The sequence below is a fragment of the Papaver somniferum genome, chromosome 6, assembly GCF_003573695.1.
Source record: "Papaver somniferum cultivar HN1 chromosome 6, ASM357369v1, whole genome shotgun sequence".
NCBI lineage: Eukaryota > Viridiplantae > Streptophyta > Magnoliopsida > Ranunculales > Papaveraceae > Papaver > Papaver somniferum.
The window spans coordinates 108,576,888-108,596,862 of NC_039363.1; the positions used below are offsets into that span (position 1 = coordinate 108,576,888).

The 19,975-nt window shown below is 37.4% G+C and overlaps 1 protein-coding gene across 1 annotated transcript; it reads left to right on the plus strand.

The window, feature by feature from the left end:
* Window positions 1-15,662: 15,662 nt before the first annotated feature.
* LOC113291291 (CASP-like protein 2A1) lies at window positions 15,663-16,096 on the plus strand. Its single transcript, XM_026540843.1, has 2 exons — window positions 15,663-15,704; window positions 15,794-16,096. The coding sequence occupies exons 1-2, from the start codon at window positions 15,663-15,665 to the stop codon at window positions 16,094-16,096; spliced, it is 345 nt and encodes a 114-aa protein (XP_026396628.1).
* The last annotated feature ends 3,879 nt before the right edge of the window (window positions 16,097-19,975 follow it).

A 19,975-nucleotide genomic window follows, 5' to 3' on the forward strand; every position in this document is an offset into this window, starting at 1 on the left:
TATTAATTCTCCCCCTTTTTGTCAATAAAATTGGCAAAGGTACAAGAACGGGATCCTAATGAAATTTCCGAAAGAGATGTTTCATGACCAAAAGAAAGCATATATCATCTTATTTAGATGCAATCATAAAGCCAAAGCTAAATACATTCATCAAGGAGTTTAAAGATACAAGATAACCCCTATAATATTCCACAGCCGCACTCACCACAAAGATTTGGAAATTAAGCACAAGTTCAAAAGAACTCTCCCCCCATTTGCAGCTTAGATTCATTGTTATCCGCATCCACACTACTCAGTCATTATAACATTAATTGCTCAAATCTTGAAACAACCCATATTATAGAACGCGCAATTGGGGGATATGAATTACTTCCCCCAACCAAAGGTATCTGCTAAGGGGTGTTTTTTAAAGAACAACAAGAGCGACCTTAATTTGAAAAAGAAAAGAAAGATTTCTTTGGACATAACAAATCACATACAAGTATGAATTTGAATCCAAAATATAAATTAATCATAAGAGAACCCATGATTAACTTAATCGGAAATGCTCAACACAAGTAAACTTATGGAGACTTAAAAACTCAATTAGATTAATCATAAGAAAACCTATAATTAATCTAATCGAAATACACAACCAAACTAATCACAAAATTAATCAATTTAATTGGTCATGCTCGACACAAAGTATCTCAGGGGCAACAGCTATGCTAAAACAATGACTCAGTCGATAGAGCTCAACATAAGACACTTTATGGAATAACACAGTATGTACACCAAATTGTGGATTGGAGATCGACCTAATACCGTGGAATAATCAAGGATTCATTCTATTTTCCATCACCATTTGCACAATGACATCAAAAGACAGAATCCTTGAACACAAAAGATTTTAACCTATCTTCCATCAAGAATTGACATAATAGGCTTAACTTTTGTATTTTTCAAAAGTCAATTCATTCTTTCATCAACACATACATATCAACTCACGAACGACTTTACTTTTGACAAAGTATGGGACAATCAAGTTCACGGACGTAAACACACATATCCCATAACTATATTGCAATATATTAAATCATAAAGATTAATACTACAAAAATCATCTTCCAAACAAATTTAGAATTTAAACCAATAAATCTAAAAACATGAAGATGAAAACGTTGGACATAGCTATGTGTAATCACAATAATTGTTATTCCAAACTCTAGTCATTATTCTAAGCAAAACAAGAAAAATAGAAGATTTACTAGGCAATAAGACCTTTGAAGAATTCTTTATCGTCCTCGAACTCCTTTTCGTCAACAGCCATTGGAACATAAGGTTCATTAAGGTAGGAGTTTATATCAATAAACCTTCTTGGCTGATGTTGTCGAACCAGGACCTTCTGAATCTCATGAGTCTTATACACAAAAGTCTTTATTTGTTGAATCTCCTTTCGCATCTCCTTAAACACTTCAAGAACATCAGAAAACTTCTGAGAATTTGAAGGAACGACTCTTGGCTTCCTCACATTCCTTCTTTTCCTTTTCAATGTTGGGGATAATGGAGATTTTTCTTTTTCCTTCATGATTGATGGCTTAACAATCATATTAGCATCTTTTCCATCCGAAGACATCGTGCTTGGCGTAAACATAAGCGTATGGGTTTGTGAGAGGAAATCACAATTTGCTCAACAAGTAGTCTTGAGATAAAAAGAGGTTACAGAGAAGGAAAAAGGAATGTAGGGTTTCGAAACCTTTAAACAGGTTCGTACACGACCAACTCACAACCCTATGAAGAGTAGAATTGTCGATAATAACCCTCTCTTTTGTTTGATAGACAAAACGAAAGAAAAAACTTTTCCTAAAGCCTGAGAGATACAAAATCACTGTCTCTTTTGATCAGGCACATGAGACAAGATTTCAAACAACACAATCAAGTTGCGTTGCGTAGAACAACAATATGTCCACCATTTTCCTCTTGAGAGGAATCGATAAACTTAAGTCTATCATAACGACTTGACCATACTTTATTCTTTAATGGTCTTGGTTTATCCTTGGAAACTAACTTCTTAGACGAAGATAAAATCCTACATACCTCAGCGGTCTTCTGAGCAAGTTTAAGCTTCCTTGCTAAATGATTTGATCTTCGTTGAAGTTTGTTGACGTGCCTTTGTTGGTGTTTGTACTTGTAACACCTTTAAAGTTCATGACCCTTTAACGAACAATAAGAACATGTCAAGCTACGATAGAAGTCAGGCTTTTGAGATGTGCAAGCATCTAGGCACATGGTGGAACCTGAAACATTAGAAAGGATCGACTTTATCTTTCAGATTAGTTGGATTATCTTCTGAAAGAATATCAAGATTGATGTATGTATTGCTACAGTAATCAAAATCAATATTTTCACCCAGAAGTGAAACACTTGATTTCTCGTCTTCATTAGAATCATAGATGTCAGACATTTCATCGAGAGTTGCAGCAATACCTTTGTTCCCAGTGTATTTTCTACGATTTCGGCACTCGTTTGCAAAATGACCAAATCCCTTACACTTAAAGCACCGAGGCATATCCTCGTCATCAGTTTCATCAGTATCCATATTTTTAGGAGGAACACGATTATGAGGTTTGACTGATGCCTTAGGCTTATCTCTGGAGAACCATTTACTTCTCTTCAGCAGAAGATCCCTAAACTGTCTTGTGATCATCGAGACTGATTTGTCAAGATCTTAATCTGATGAATCTGTCTCAGAGCGATCATCTTCAGAGATATACACTTTTTTACTTATATCAAGTAATTTAGTGTCATTTAGTGCTTTGAACGCAACATCCTTATATTTGGATGAATGTTCGTGATCAAAGATCTTAAGCTTCCCAACCAGCGTATTTTTGGAGAGATTATTAAGGTTATTTCCCTCAACGATGGCATGCTTCTCAGAATCGTATCTAGATGGCAGCAATCTGAGAATTTTCATCACAATATCCTTTTCAGGAATAGTCTTACCCAATACAAAAGATGCATTAACAATTTCATACACTTTGTGATTAAACCCATCAAATGTTTTTTCATCTGCCATACGAAGGTTTTCCCAATCAGAATTAAGGTTTTGAAGCCTAGCTTCCTTTTCACTGGTATTACCTTCAAAAAACAATTTCTAAGATTTTCCAAGCTTCTTGTGACTTAGTGCAATTAGACACATGGTGCTGGAGATTTGGGGTAATGGCATGTATGATATCATTCAAACCGTTAGAGTTTTGCTTTACAACAAGTATCTCGGCAGGGGTGTATTCACCAATGTTCTTGGAACGTTTACATATCCAACTGCCACAACGGGAGGATCATAGACATTAACAACATATACCCATGATTGAAAATCACGCTCTCGAAGAAAAGCTCGCATAACAATTTTCCACCATAAGTAATTAGAGCCATCGAAGACTGGTGGTATGTTAATAGAGATAGCACCTCTGTCCATAGAGTCAGATCGCTACAAACACAGACTTGTAAGGTCTTAAACGTATTTGCCTCCTCTGATACCAATTGAAAAGGTGGGGGTCTAAAAACCACACCCAATATTTCGCTTAGAAATCTGTATGGACAAACTCCAATATACTTTCTAGAGAATCAACTAGACAGTCAGACTCAATTTAGATAAAAAGTATATCAAAGAGTTTTTATCTCTATCTCTCGATTTAAATCTTACTCAAGCAAACTGCAAGTATCAATTTAAATACAAGAGAGATAAACTTGGATGGTACCAAAGACCAATATCCAAGTGTCAATCAATTTAAATCAACAACCAAAAGGTCGGATATTCTAATTGATTGAACAACGCACAAATATAATGCCAAAAAGAAATAACATAGACACCAGAGATTTTGTTAACGAGGAAACCGCAAATGCAAAAAAACCTCGGGACCTAATCCAGATTGAACACACACTGTATTAAGCCGCTACAGACACTAGCCTACTCCAAATTAACTTCGGTCTGGACTGTAGTTGAACCCCAACCAATCTCACACTGATCCGAGGTACAATTATGCTCCTACGTCTCTGATTCCAGCAGGATACTACGTACTTGATTCCCTTAGTTAATCTCACCCACAACTAAGAGTTGATACAACCCAAAGTCGAAGACTTTAATAAACAAATCTGTATCACACAAAAAAGTCTATGATAATAGATAAATCCGTCTCCCACGAATATACCTATGAGTTTTGTTCCGTCTTTTGATAAATCAAGGTGAACAGGAACTAATTGATAAACCGGTCTTATATTCCCGAAGAACATCCGAGTATCATCAATCACCTCACAATAGTCTTAATCGACGCAGCGAAAAAAGATATTGTGGAATCACAAACAATGAGACGAAGATGTTTGTGATTACTTTTTATCTTGCCTATCGGAGATAGAAATCTCAAGACAATTATTACAATTGTACTCGTACGATAGAAACAACAAAACCAGATCACACAACTACAAGAAAAGTAGTGTCGGTCTGGATTCACAATCCCAATGAAGTCTTTAAGTCGTTAACCTGGTTTAGAAGAAGAAACCAAAGGTTAAAGGAGAATCGACTCTAGTTTAGCACAACTAGTATCATACAAAATGTGTGGGTATTAGTTTTCCTAGTTGCTAGAGTTCTCCCTTATATAGTCTTTCAAATCAGGGTTTGCAATCAATGTTAGCTTGGTAAAAAAGCATTGAATATTCACAGTTAGATGAAAACCTGATTAGATTCAAGCTAATATTTATCAACCGTTAGATCGAAAACATAACTTGTTATACACAAATGAAATGCATGTTCCCGGGCTTGTGTAACCGGACCCAAACTTGTACATTAGTTGGTTCAACAATAGTTAACCAAATGGTTAGCCATATGATCACTTTCATATCAACCATATTCTTCTTCACCATAACTAGTTCAAATTACTCAAATGAACTAGTTAGAGAGTTTTTCAATTGCAAAGAAATCTCATGTACTACACAAGACACAATTGAAGCAAAAGCAATTTGATTCACATGAACCGGTTCATGAGCTCTATATCCACGGTTTGCAATTGCATTCCTTAGTTTATAAAGATAAGTTCATTAAACATCGTTTTTAGACATAACTTACTCAAGTTCGCGGACTGGGTTCGCGGACTTAAGTTACCAGATGGAGTTTACAAACCCCAGCATAAATTTTCGGGTTTGAGAACTTCGCCAGTTCGCGGACTTAGGTCACACACTTCTCCGGTTCACTTGATCAACAAAGTTCGCAAACTTCGGTTCAAGCAATAAGGACTTATACATATATGTGTTTCCACAACAATGCTTATATCTTCCAAATGGTTATATAGTCTAAACTCTCATTTCAATCATTGAAACATTCTCAGAGGACGTTATATAGTTGTTATTCACAAACCATTTTTCGTCAGAGCAATTTTCAAAGTGATTGAAACATAACATGACTTTCGCCACTAGGTAAAAATGAACTCGGATAAAGCGAAAGCTTTACCAACACATATTTCGAGAAATAGATAGGTGAGGTAAACTCAGCTCGAAATACCAAATGTGTATAATCTAAGTCTATATAGCAAAATGACTTTTGTCTCAAGATAGGAGATAAATAGACTTTTGAGTGATAGATAAGTTCAAGTGTCTATATACCTTTTAGTCGATGAAGATCCACCAGTTCCTTGAGTAGTCCTTCGTCTTGTATGATGATTTCCATGGAGTTCTTGAGCTCAACTACACTTTATATCCTAGTCCGAGACCTTAGCTATAGTATACTATAAATCAAGACTTATAATTTTGATCACTAACATTGACAAACATGCTTGAGATAGAAACGCATGCGAGTTCGACCGAGCAATGCCCTAACATGGATCCTTGTTGATTTTTCCCCCTTTAAGAATAGTATGAAAAGAGTAAAACTCATAATTGACTCAACGATACATATCGCATTGTATGTTCTTACTATTTCAATAACATAAAAAACAACTAATGTATTCACTTAAGCTACTATATTTTAAAACGTTAAGAAATTTCCGATGGAAACCATTCTACTCATATAGGATGTAGTTCTAGTTCTTCAAAATACCTAGATAGTTTATGTACATAATCCAATTCGGCGGGTATGGTTCACCGAACTGAATATAGGTAATGGTTTGTCATTTCCTAACATTGAGGAGTTTTCAGCATAGGTGGATCCAGAGTTGGAAAAAAGCTCCATATTTATGCATTATCGTTAGAGAGTAATCCATGGATGGGTTACTTCCCCGGAAACTGTTGATGGATAACCACATTAGTTTCCGTTGAAAACCCCACACCGTCAGATAACCACAGTGGCTAAGTAGGGACAGTATTGGCGGAAAATCGGGTCATTACAAATGGTAACCGAGCCGACCATGGGTTACCTGTCGAGGGAGAAAGAGTATGTTGGACGGGTACGTTGTGTCAGGTAAGGGTCTCATAAGTGACAAAGAACGCCAGAGTCTTGAACATATTCCGGAGCCGAGGACGGCTACAATTAAGGTGGTGGTATTATAATACTCTGACTCGGAAGGTAGGTTTTCTCGAATAAAATATAGGTAATGGTTTTTCTTTTCCTAACACCAGACCGTTTCAGCATAATTGGCTTCAGAGTTGGCAAAAAGTTCTATAGTTAAGCATGTTCGGGAGGCATTAATCCTGAGATGGGTGACCTCCTGGGAAGATGCCTCTGGATGACCGCAACGGCGACCATGGAAACCCTGCACTGTCTGATAACCACAATGGCCAAATGAAAAAAGGGTCAGGCCATTGCATTCTACGACATTAACCTTCCAAATGTGAGGTTATTCGTTGCATAAAAATAATGAAACCATGATATTAATTAGTAAGTCAAATGGTTAACTACTTAACCTAATAACAATATACTCTAACAATAATAAACAATGTTATCCATCATCTTTGAATGAAAATAACGTTAAATCATTCATTAATAAATTCGTGAGACGATACAAAATTACTCACTGGGCACTAATACTTGCCACCATCTCTACGGTCCACTAATATAATTGTCTGCCAGTCTGACTGAGTTTCGTACTACTTTTTTCTTTCAAGAAAAGTACTTTGAAAACATATTTATAGCAATATTTTTCCCTCCGAGTGTTTGGTAAAAATATTGTAAAGTGCTTTTTATACAAAAGACTTTGAAACTCTATCAACTTTTAAAAGTTTGGCAGAAGGAGCTTACAAAAGATATAGTCCAACCCTAATTTCAAATTTATTTTTCTTTTCTATCCCAATTCTTTTTTGTAACTATCGAAAATTATCCTTAAATCTATATGTTACCAATTTTTATTCATTATACTTTATTTTGTAAAGATAATTATTTTGCATTTTCAAACTATATTCTATACAATTAATGAAAGATTCTTTAATTTATCAACAATAAATATTAAATAACTATTGATTTTTTTTAAATGGTTAAGAAAAATAACCTTCTAATAATAATAATAATTAGTAAATTCCATATTACTTATATGTTTAATAGTAAAACGTTTACTTATTTTAAACACGATAAAATATAATAATTTTTTTTTCAAAGATATGTCTGTTTTTGTCATTTGTTAAAACGATAGTTGAACCTGATATTTTCTCAAACACAATTTGATGGCTTGTTAAATAAGTTTTAGATTTAGTTTATATTTTTGCAAACGTTCAATTACTTTTTTACATAGCTCAGCACAGTAACGCACATCGAAAAAGCACTTCCGTAAAAGTCATGGTAATACCAAACTGATCCTAAGTATTAGTTAAGAAAAATATATTTATTACTGTCATTAATAGAATAATTTATTTAATATCATTTTTAATTTGACATTTATCATGGAAAATTAATAAATATTTATTATGTAGAGTTAATGCAACATTAGTGACATGGTAAATTTTATTCATTAGATGCATTTCTAATTCCAATCACAACCATCAGTTATGACAAATGATTACATCCATAGATTTATCTTTTGTGGGGACAAAGCCTGACCACTCTTTACATAGGCTAAGTTATCCAAACCGTGCTTTGTATTCTTGATAAACAATCTTTTCTTAATCAGTAGCATGATCAATTAAGTCAATGATACAGTTTTTCTTTATCTGTAGCCTTCTTTTGAGTCTTTCGGAGTCACCTTCAACTCTTATAGGAGCATGAGCATTGTATACTTGTCCTATCAGCTTGTTGAGAATTCCTTCTCCTAGTTTCTTTGGAATGTTTTCCCTAGAGTTTGGTCAAACAATTCCAAAAGATCTACATATCCTTGTAATCAAACAAGCAAAACCAGGAGTTTTCCTTCCACCTTTTCGAATTGTAATCGTTTGTCTAATCATTAGACCACATAAATCAAAGTTTTTGATTCCTCTGACAAGATGATATACAAGTTCAGCAACATGATCTTCTCCATCTTGACTTATGCATATTGATAGGACAAAGATTTGCATAAGCCAGTTTTCCAAACACCTTGAGATGAAATTCAACATTATGAATGAGAAGTGAATTACCTAACTGTTTGTACCCAAAATTACTTTTAGGCACGAAACACGATTGAATTGATGATTTGAGGTGTAGTTAGGATTAGGAAACGAATTGAAGAACAATAGAAGAAACACAAATTTAATGTGGTTCGGCAAGATGTGCCTACGTCCACGGATGAATCCCCTTGGGGAGTGATGTTTTATTAATCTCAGAATTACAATAGATTTTTTCTCTCTTCCCTAGCCTAACCTCCCTCTTTTTAGGGTTATAATTCCCTTATTTATACAGTAGCCAATTCTACTTTACCCAAATCGTGAGGTAAGCATAAATAGTCTTAACTTTCCCTGCATGCCTCCTGGTATAAATTGTATTAATCTGCCTTGCATGCCTATTGACTTGCCCTGCATGCCTCCTTGTATTGATTTGCCCTGTTGGCAGACTTGCTTGACTGACATAACGGGCTGACAGTATGGATGAATGCTGGTGGGCAGCGCAGCTGACAGCATGGATAGACACTGACTGTGGCAATTATGCGAAAAAGGACTGCAGCTGTTCGATCAACTGGACTGCAGTTGTTGCTGAGAAACTGGACTACATCAGTTCGATCAACTGGGCTGTAGTAGTTATACGGAAAAGGACTGCATCAGTTCGATCAACTGGACTGTATCTGTTGTGCGGAAAAGGACTACAATAGTTCGATCTACTGGATTGCAGTTGTTGTGCGGAAAAGGACTGCAGCAGTTCGATCAACTGGACTGCAACTGTTGCTGAGAAACTGGACTACAACAGTTCGATTAACTGGACTGTAGCAGTTATGACGAACATCGAACATGAGCAGTCCGAGGTCTAATAATTGAACAAGCACTTAATGAATTTGCACACAGACATGTTGTGTATACAAATCTTCACAACAACATTGATAAACTTTGAGGATTTCATAGCAGCTGCATTTGGTGATTAAATACGTCCCTTTTCGATGTCGCCATATCTAATTCAAAAATAAGTTTTCTCCGAATGTTGAAATTCTACACCAAGATGTTGGGATTTGACATACGATATCAACAGACCGAAAATCACTCAATTTGGATGCATGACGAAGAAATTATCGAAGAAACAAAATTGCATGTTGAGTAATTCGGGTGGATAGATCGCTGACGGGAAGGAGTGGCAACTTCTACTGTCATGGCACATTAAATGATAGAAAATTTCTAACATGACAACTGATATTGTTAGGTGCTAGCTGACTTGGCACTTTGTTGACGATGTAGCATTCACGTGTTGATGAAGTAATCCATTCCATTTTCTTAAAATGGCTTCACCCGGTGAGCACCTTGCTCCAAAAATTTTGATGATGTGTTTGACCCAAAAATATTAGTCTCCAAATGTAGAAATTTTTCCTTCATGATGTGGGATATTGAATGACGGTCGCAACGAGCCAAAAATCACCCAATTCGGACGTCACACGAAAAAGATATCAAAGAAACAAAATTGAAGACCAAGCCTAAGAAGAATAGTGTGCTTAAGCCCACAGTGGGGTAGAATAATCCAAAAAAGCAAATGGATGGGGTGTAAATATCCTCGCTAACAGCTTGGCTTGATGGCAACTCGCCTTGGCTCGGCTTACTTATGTCTCAGCTCATGTTGGCTTGGCTTGGGGAGTAAATATCCATAAGCATAAAGGTGCGGGCGGAAATATCCGAGGCGTATGGAAATTGGGCAGGCCAACCACATTTTTCCATTTTCGTCGCAAACACCATTAAGTCTCACATTTTGTTGTTTATTCGCTGGATGATCGAATTCACTTGTACCTTCTACAAAAGCACTAAAATAGTATTAGTAACTAAAATATTGTATCATAGCTAATATAAATATGGGTACAAAATGTAGCATATACATGCTTATCAAGACCCCCACATTTATATTTTGCTAGTCCTCGAGCAAAATAGAGATATTATGCAATTGATTTATTTTTATTTATTTTTTTCTTTTAAGAAAAGTGAAAACCTGCAAAAATATGGATAATTACCCACTCAAAAACTTGGTAGGCTCGGAAACCTACAATAATATACTGCAAGTGCACAACATCTAACTAGTAGACAATGGCAAGTACAGGTCGTTGCCACGAGGAGTGTGAAATACTCTACCAACTAATACCAAAAATTAAGTAATCAATAAGATAATGTTTTAAGGATTTTTAGAAATTCAGAACAAAATGAAATGATAAATAATTTAAAGATAAACAAAATGAGTGTGGGTTATTAGGGTTTTCGGTTTCCACCAATTAATTATGAAAATTCTACTATTCATTAAAAATAAATTCCATGCATTTTCAAATATTGTTTCCCCGCTATAGTTTTCTTCGCTTCATGGATAGCTATTCTAAAGCATTACCTATCAATCCTAAAGTATATCACGTCAAGGGATTAAACCAAAGCACGCCATATCAATTGAAAAGCATAAATAATCAATGAAATCAAATGAACAATAAAATACCAAGCTACATGAAGAAAAACTACTAGTCATTCAAATCATTATTGAGCATATAAATATAGAGTTTACACAATTTATTGGTTTCTACCTAAACCCTAACATAACACTAGCAAGAAATGGCTTTCTCAAAAGCCATAAACATATTAAAATTAAACTCTAGCTAATGAAAAATGAAGAATCGAAAACAAATCTTCAAAACCCTTCCTTTGTTGCGGCACTGTGGCCGGGTGCCTCCCCTCTCAAATATTCGACATCCTTCTTATACACCTTCCATTTATTTTATTTCATCAAAAAAAAGTATCAAAATAAATTATTCTATGAAATACTTGCACACAAGTTGATGTCGTCATCAATATCTTTCCCCAAATAGTATTGCCACCTCGTTCTTCCAATGAAATAATAAACTCTCCTTATTTCCAAAATCTCCCAAATGAAGAAAGAATTATTTAATTTCCAAAATAATCGCAGGTGTAAATATTCCTCAATTAATTCTTCACGTGGCAAATAAATTATCTTTCCCGGTGGAATATATTTGTAATAAAGTAAGAAAGATAAAATACTTCTCATTTTCAGTTTGCATGTGTCAACCCATTTTGATTTCAATTCCTTTGTTGCATTTGTGCCTCGCCTATGAAACAATTTTATGCTGCTGGTATATATGGAGATACCAGGCCAGCTACATTTTGTCATTTTTTTTCATTGTGGTAGCTGATACATGGAAATACCATGCCAACCCGGCTGCTGATACACGGAAATACCAGGACAGCATAATAAGTGCTGTTGATATATAGAAATATCGGGCCAGCATAATTGATCATTGTGGTTGCTGATACATGGAAATACCATGCCAACCACATTTCATCATTGTGGTTGTTGATATATGGAAATACCATGCCAACCCCATTTCATAATTGTGGTTGCTGATACATGGAAATACCAGGCCAACCTGGCTGCTGATACATGGAAATACCAGGCCAGCATAATAAGTGCTACTGATATATATAAATACCAGGCCAGCATAATTGATCATTGTGGTTGTTGATACATGTAAATACCATGCCAACCACATTTCATCATTGTGGTTGCTGATATATGGAAGTACCAGGCCAACCACATTTTTCCATTTTCGTCGCAAACACCGTTAAGTCTCACATTTTGTTGTTTATTCGCTGGATGATCGAATTCACTTGTACTTTCTACAAAAGCACTAAAATAGTATTAGTAACTAAAATATTGTATCATAGCTAATATAAATATGGGTATAAAATGTAGCATATACATGATTATCAGTGCACCGCGAAGCACTGGAACGACCGGAATGTTGACGGACAGAGACTGCCATCGGGAACGGCCGCCGGGTTTCTGATGCCATTGAACGTTGTTGGAGAGGTTGAACGTCGCCGGAGAAGATGACTGTTGTCGGAGAAGGTGATTGTGAACGGTGAGCTGGCGTCGCGATGACGCGAGAGAACGTAATATACTAACGGCGTAGAGAATATACTGACGGCGTTAACAACGCAACGAAATATACTGACGACGTTTAAACGACAACAGAATATGTTTAAGAGGTAACAAAATATGCTGATTGCGACACCTGATGCTGACGTGGCTTGTTGACGAGGCACCTTACTGCTGTCGTGCCATGCTGACATGGCGGTCAAACAACTGCTAACGAGACATGTTGCTGACATGGCAGATGCTGACTGGACCCAGCTGCTGACATGGAGATAGCTGACCGGACATGTTGCTGACGTGGCAGTCAATGACATGACCCCACTACTGACGTGGCGATAGTTGACTTAACATGTTGCTGACGTGGCAGATTCTGGTATGTGCTTACGTGGCAGCTGATGACGTGGTCGTGCCACTTGGATCTTATGGTAACGTGGTTGCTGACGTAGGTATACAAAACCTTGATGTGGGTGAACGTTCTTCTCACGTGGGTCAACATAAATTTTAAGAGGGTGGACGAAACCTGCCGTGGGTGAACAACACCATTTAAATGGGTGAAATTGGCCACCGGGTCGAGCCGCCGGGGTTTTCCGGCGGTTTTTTCCTGAATATTTTTTCTTTTTCGTCTGAAACTTTTCTCCATGCTTTTTCTAACTGTTGCCTTTACTTTTAAAGTTTCAGAAACAATTTTCGGAACCGTTATCTTTTCTCTAAAACGGTTTGCAACAGAATTCTAAATGATTGTCTTTCCTCCGAACCTTCTTGCAACAGTTTTTTGAATTGTTGTCTTTGCTCTTGAAATTTTCTGCAACAGTTTTCTGGGAACTGTTGGCGTTTTTCATGGGCTTTCTTGTGACTTTGCAGCTACACTTTGGTGACTCTTCCTGGAACCCTTCTATGCTTTTTACAGGAACTTTTTGCGATGCTTTTTTGGATGTTTTTTCTAGGGTTTTCGCCTCACGCCTCTGTCATATGTGTAACTGGTGCAGGTAGATAATGGAAGCAGTTAGATACATGTAGCTTGACACCCCGGTAAACATGGTGGTGGTGATTTCGGCAAACTTCGAACTCGAACATGTTGTCGCCATGTTATCAGGGAACAGAACATGTTGTGGATCGAACATCCTGCCAACAGTTTTGATGATGCTTTCTCTCCATCTTTTGTTGCGGATCGAACATCCTGGAAATAGTTTCATCGAACTTGGTAATGATGCAGTTTAGGTGGCTTCCGAAGGTAACAGTTTCAGCAAACCTCAAACTGTAAAGCTGGACTGTAGCAGTTGCGATCAACTGGACTACAGTAATTGCGACTATTTGGGCTGCAGCAGCTGCGATCAGCTGGACTGCAGCGATAGTGATCAAAACTGGACTGCAACAGTAATTTTTAAGGCGTCCAAACTGTTTTTCTCTCGAACACGATTTTGAAGCTTTATGTACTACTTTTCTCAACGGGAAAACACGATTCCTTTTATCGTAGCACCCCTTAGACGGCGCCAATATTTGTACCCAAAATTACTTTTGGGCACGAAACACGAATGAATCGATGATTTGAGGTGTAGTTAGGGTTAGGAAATGAATTGAAGAACAATAGAAGACACACAGATTTAACGTGGTTCGGCAAGATGTGCCTATGTCCACGGATGAATCCCCTTGGGGAGTGATGTTTTATTGATCGCAGAATTACAATAGATTTTTCTCTCTTCCCTAGCATAGCCTCCCTCTTTTTAGGGTTATAATTCCCCTTATTTAAACAGTGGCCAATTCTACTTTACCCTAATCGTGAGGTAAGCATAAATAGTCTTAACTTTCCCTGCATGCCTCCTGGCATAAATTGTATTAATCTGCCTTGCATGCCTATTGACTTGCCCTGCATGCCTCCTGGCATTAATCTTCCCTGCATGGCTCCTGGAATTAATCTTCCCTGCATGGCTCCTGGCATTAATCTTCCCTACATGCCTCCTTGTATTGATTTTCCCTGTTGGAAGACTTGCTTGACTGACATAACGGGCTGGCAATATGGATGGATGCTGGATGGCAGCACAGCTAATAGCATGGATAGAGACTGGCTGACAGTGCGACATAGTACTTAACTGGAAACTGGTTAGAAGCGCGACTGGCAACTTGACTTCGACAGTTGACTGTGACCATTGACTCGGCATTGACTTCATGGAGCCCTGGACTTGCTGGTAGACACTTCAGTGGGTAGGCTGGTGGCAGCCGAATAGTGGCCCAAAACAATATTCTGGCCCAATATGTGATGTTTTTACTCATGGTACAAACACTAACCATACTCCACCTATTACGAAAGAAATGGTGTTGTTTTAAACCCGATATCTCTGATCCGCACATGGTAAAAAGGTGTTATTGTAAGGATAAAGAATCAATTCTGAGATGACCTGTTTGTTTATTCTTAAGAATCTTCTCTTCTGATATAAGATTCACTCAAACTAGATCGAAGTGTCGACGAGATCTTTAGAACTATTGTTAGATCTAAAGACATCTTGTGATAATCCATTGTTAACAGACTCCGTTCTGTGCGTGATTGATCACAAGAGATTCAAGTGGTGTTGTGCAGGTTATTGAAGATTAAAGAAGATTTGAAGACGAAGAAGATTTCTTATTGGTTTTCGTATCTTGTGAATTGTGTGCACAGACCTTGATCGGCCGGGATCCAACTAGAAGCAGATTTAATTATATGCACGTGACTTGCGAGCCTCTCTCCAAGCTCTGTCCACTAATAGACCGCCGAAGCACCGAGAACCGGTTAAAACAACAAATACGCATAAGACTCGAGATTTCTCGTGGGGACTCGGAACTAGGAAATGATGAAAAAAATAGGGGGTTACAATTAAGGATTAAAGTGCCTATTGGGTTATCTGACAATTAACCCATTAGCTTGAGGACTAATGCTGATACATGAAAAATAACTACCCTTTAGTAGGGCCAAGAGGTCCCTAAAATAGGTCAAGCCAAATAAGTAAAATGGGGACTTGGGTACTAGGGCTGCACAACGGGTAGGGTGGGTAGGATATGGCCTATTTCGCCACCCTACCCGCTGACTGGCGGGTAAGAAATTTTTTACCCGCCACCCTACCCGCCACTAAACGGATAAGGTCCTACCCGACCCATTAATTGGCGGATCGGGTAGGATAGGGTGGCGGATATAACCGTGTTTTTTTTTTTTTTAGTTTTCTATATTACATCCGTATTTTGCTCATCCACTGGTACCACCGCCCCTTCCATGTCCAGGCGAGGAGCATGGACAGTTTTCATCTTCGATCAGGTAATGATCACCTCATTTTTAACATGTAAACGTACACAAAGATCAAACTCAACCTTAAACATGTAAGTATATGCTTGTTGGTGTTGTAGGTTGTGATATATGTGATACTAGCAGCAGGATTTGTATCAGCAGAGGTAGTTTACTTGGCCAACAAAGGTGATGTTGTTGTGACATGGAGTGAAGCCCGTGGGTCGTATGGTGGATTCTGTAAAAAGGCAACAATGTCTATCGGAATTACCTTTTCAGTTTTCGGTTTTTACGTGATTCTTTCACTCATTTCTTCCTACAGACTTTTCAGTAAGTACGACGCTCCCAGCATTTCCTCCACCGCTGCTTCGTCGTACCCCAGAAACAAGCAGGATCAAGAAATGGCAGCTGCTTTCCCAGCTTAACAAAATTGTACCCGTACTAAACATAAAAGAATCGTTGTTATAAAGTTAAGGTATAAATTCTAATGTCGCACATCAGTTCACCAAGGTCGACAATGGTTAGTATAAGAACAACCACATGGAAGAGTAAATGAATCCTTCTAACGACAAAGATGATCAATAATAGAAAGATCAACGGCTAATAACGGCTGTTAGATAAATAGGCGGGTAGGAGGGTAGAGTAGGATAATTTTGAGCTTTATCCGTCACCCTACCCATCTAACGGCGGTTAAGAAAATATTTACCCGTTACCCTACCCGCCAAATAGTGGGTAGGATAGGATACGGTTAAAACACTGAGGGGTAGGGTAGGATTGGCGGATATGGGTAGGGTATGTGCACCCCTACTCATGGAATCATCCGGAATTATTTTTTACGAAGAAATTTAGGGGATATTCCTAATGACGGAAATTCATTTAATCTTCCAAAGGATTTTTACCAGTTATCTTTGGAAGTTTTGATGGTTAAATTGTTGGAAAATTAGGCTAAAGCAGAGGACGAAAATTCTAAGAACCAAAAGAACGTTGTATCACTGGAGCTTCAAGGCCTTGCGATTCTTTTCAGCAATTATTTCTACCATTCCCAAATAATTGGCGAGTACAACCGGTCAGCGAAATATTGCTTTCAGGATACAATGAAGCCCTAACAACGTAATTGGATTCAAGAGTTGTACTTCCCTTGACCCAACCAAGAACACACAATATTTAGATTCAGATGATGCTTAGAGAGAAAAGAAATCAGAGATTTTGATGTGTATTTTCCATTGTTTGAATGAAAACAAATCATCACTACTTATAGGGAATTCATGCCCTGGAGATGCCTTTTCACTTCCAAAAGACACATAATGTGTCTATTGGGAATGGTTGTGTCTTTTAACAACCATCACACATATTAGAGGTGTCTCTTCATCTCCAACTAACATCCATTGTGTTTATTCAACACAGGAAGCTCTCCCGTCATAGCGGCAAACCAAAACCGAAAACCATTTTATTTTCTATGTTATTGAAAATATCCAACAATCTCCCCCTATTTTAAAAAACCAAAACAGAAAATAAAGTAAAAACCTTACAAAACAGAGTGGCTGCATCACTCAAGTGACTACCTACGTACCCGAGTAGGATCAAGCCAATGTAGTTCAAGTTGAGTTGGGAAATAAGCATCATCGTTGAAATCAATACATAAATGATAGGTATATTTTGGATTTGAACCTTCACTTAGTGTAAGAAATTCAAAGCCTTATCGGGGTTCAGTGGTGAAACCAGTCTTGAAACAAGTACCCCATGTGATAAAACCGGAATCTCCACACATACTGATTTCAGAGAGTAGTGTGTTCTGTAGCCCGCGCATTAATGGCCTGCGCTTATCCTGAATTCATGAGTCACTCAGAGAGCGGTCTTTTTCTCTTAGGAAACGACCTGATTTCCATACTCATATAGGTAAGTCTCGAAGGTGTTTCTGCGAGACACCTTATGATAAAAGTTAGACTTATTAAGGACTTTCATCCATCCTGTTTTCTTGCAGAATCCCTGCACTAAACAGAAATGAGAAGTTTTTACTTAGTGCACCATAATCACATCCATAACTTGTTGGTACCACATTGAACCTTGTTTATCTTTTTCAAAACATAGGTTGGGTTTCTGTTATGGGTGGTCAACCTTCCTTCACAGACCTTAGTCCCATTTCTGTATGCTTCATTGAAAGCATTTCCTTTGGGAGACTCTTCATGATAAGTCTGCCAAAATTTTCTCCGTTTCAATGGTCAAATGCAATTACTCCTTTCTTGAGTAATTGACTTACCGTTCAATGTACAAGACCTGTATGTCTTGACTTTTCATTATAAGTCTTTGTGAGAAACGTTATAGATCATAGCCATGATTCACAATTAATCAAGACCGCTTGAGATGGCTTCTTCCGAAAATAGAATCTCTACAAGTTAGGTTCTAAGCCATTCCTCCTCATTAATTGCATCTACTCATGCAATCAATTCAGAAAATATTATTAAAAATGTTCCTATTTGATTTTACAAAATAATTGTAACCTCTCTAGTGATCCTAATTAACATTTACAGTTAATTCACAAAAAAAGTCACTAAGACTTGCATACACTAGAGGCATATAAAATTTGTAGGAAACTTGCTTGCTATTTCGACAAGCACATTATTATGATGAGTAACTCCTCTACTCATGCCCAATCCTCTATAATCTATACCCAAAGACATAGACAATGTTCATTTAACATTTTACATTATGTAATGCAAATGTTCGTAATTTATGCATCGGTAATATCGGAATTCTCCTGTGCACTTTTTACATCTTGAGTTCACAAAGCATCTTAACTAACTACTAAATAGGGGTACTCCATAAAAAGCCTAACAAAGATAAGGAAAACCAGCATCTTTAAGAATCTCCTCCAACGGCTTTGGGAATTCAACGGGTTCAAAAAATCTTTCCTTGGGCCCGGGTCCCTTCAGATATTTTGCCATGAAATCAGCCCCTTGATTACAATATCTGTTCCCGGAAACTAGCATAGAACCCCTGAAATTCTGGTATCTGAACAGTACAATGTCTTTGATGATTTTGCAGTTCCGGGTAAAATCATCACCATACACCCCCATAGTGGACTACAAACAAGGAATACAAAATATGTCAAATTCACCGTTAGGATGATGACGACATTTTGTTTGACCGTAGAAGTTATAACATTGTTCCACCATCCAATAAGCCCAATCTGAATTGCAAGACATCACGACATATCTAATGTTCTTATCTTGAGCGAGTTAAAACCAGCTAGGATCCCCTCCAAGAGGTGATAGAATCCTGAAACCGGTCTTTCTGAAACCCCAGCTAGAGCAGCAATGGGCTGACAAGATTTACACCGCAAAACAACCCCATACCCTCCGAGTCCTCTACCCTTTCTGTAATAGCCATCTACCATTACATACTCCCTCTGTTCCATTTTAGATGAGTGTTTAGGGTTATTTTTTTGTTCTACATTACTTGATAGTTTTCATATTTTTTCCCACAAAACTACCATCAATACCCTCACATTTTGTCTTGGAACTATAAGTGTATTTTTAAACACACTAATAGCAATTAATGTTTGAAGACTTTTCTCAAGGGCATAAATAGAAAATTTTAATATTTCTCTCCATTTCTTAATTTGCGTGAAAACTCCAAAAACATCATTTAAAATGGAACGGAAGGAGTAATAAACAATATCTGGGTTGATCACTAGAGGGTCGTCAACAGCGAAACTAGAGCCACACATATGAGTATTGACAATAATCATACCCTCCGGAACACCCCTTTGATTCTTCTTACCATCTCGGGTGCTTTTGTTTTGTCATCTTCAGAATCCTCAGAGTCATCTTCCTTCCCAAAACGATCAGGCTTTATTTCCCAGACAATTTCTTTCTCCTAATCAGAACCGGGAGGAGAAGCTGAAAAAGGACCGGCACTGGAACTGTTACCAGGATCCATATCACTGCCAAATAAACAAAATAGTAAAAGACAATATATCACTGTCAACATATAATAATACTGACATAATAACCGGCAAGAATCAATAGAAAACTTACATAGAAAGTGAGGAATGCTGAAAACCCTCTGCTTCCGATCACGGTGCCTGGTTGCAAGAGAGAAGACAACGAAATAGCCAATCCTAATTACTTGCGCCCAAGATATTACAACCCAACACAACATATATATATACTGATTTCCTCCTTGTATCCACGCTAACTCACTACTTATTCAGTTTCCTTTCTTTTTTCTTTCTTTTTTATATCAGAATCGGTTTCTTTTCTTGGGGTACTATGAGTCATGAGTCTCATGACCCGTGCCGTTTA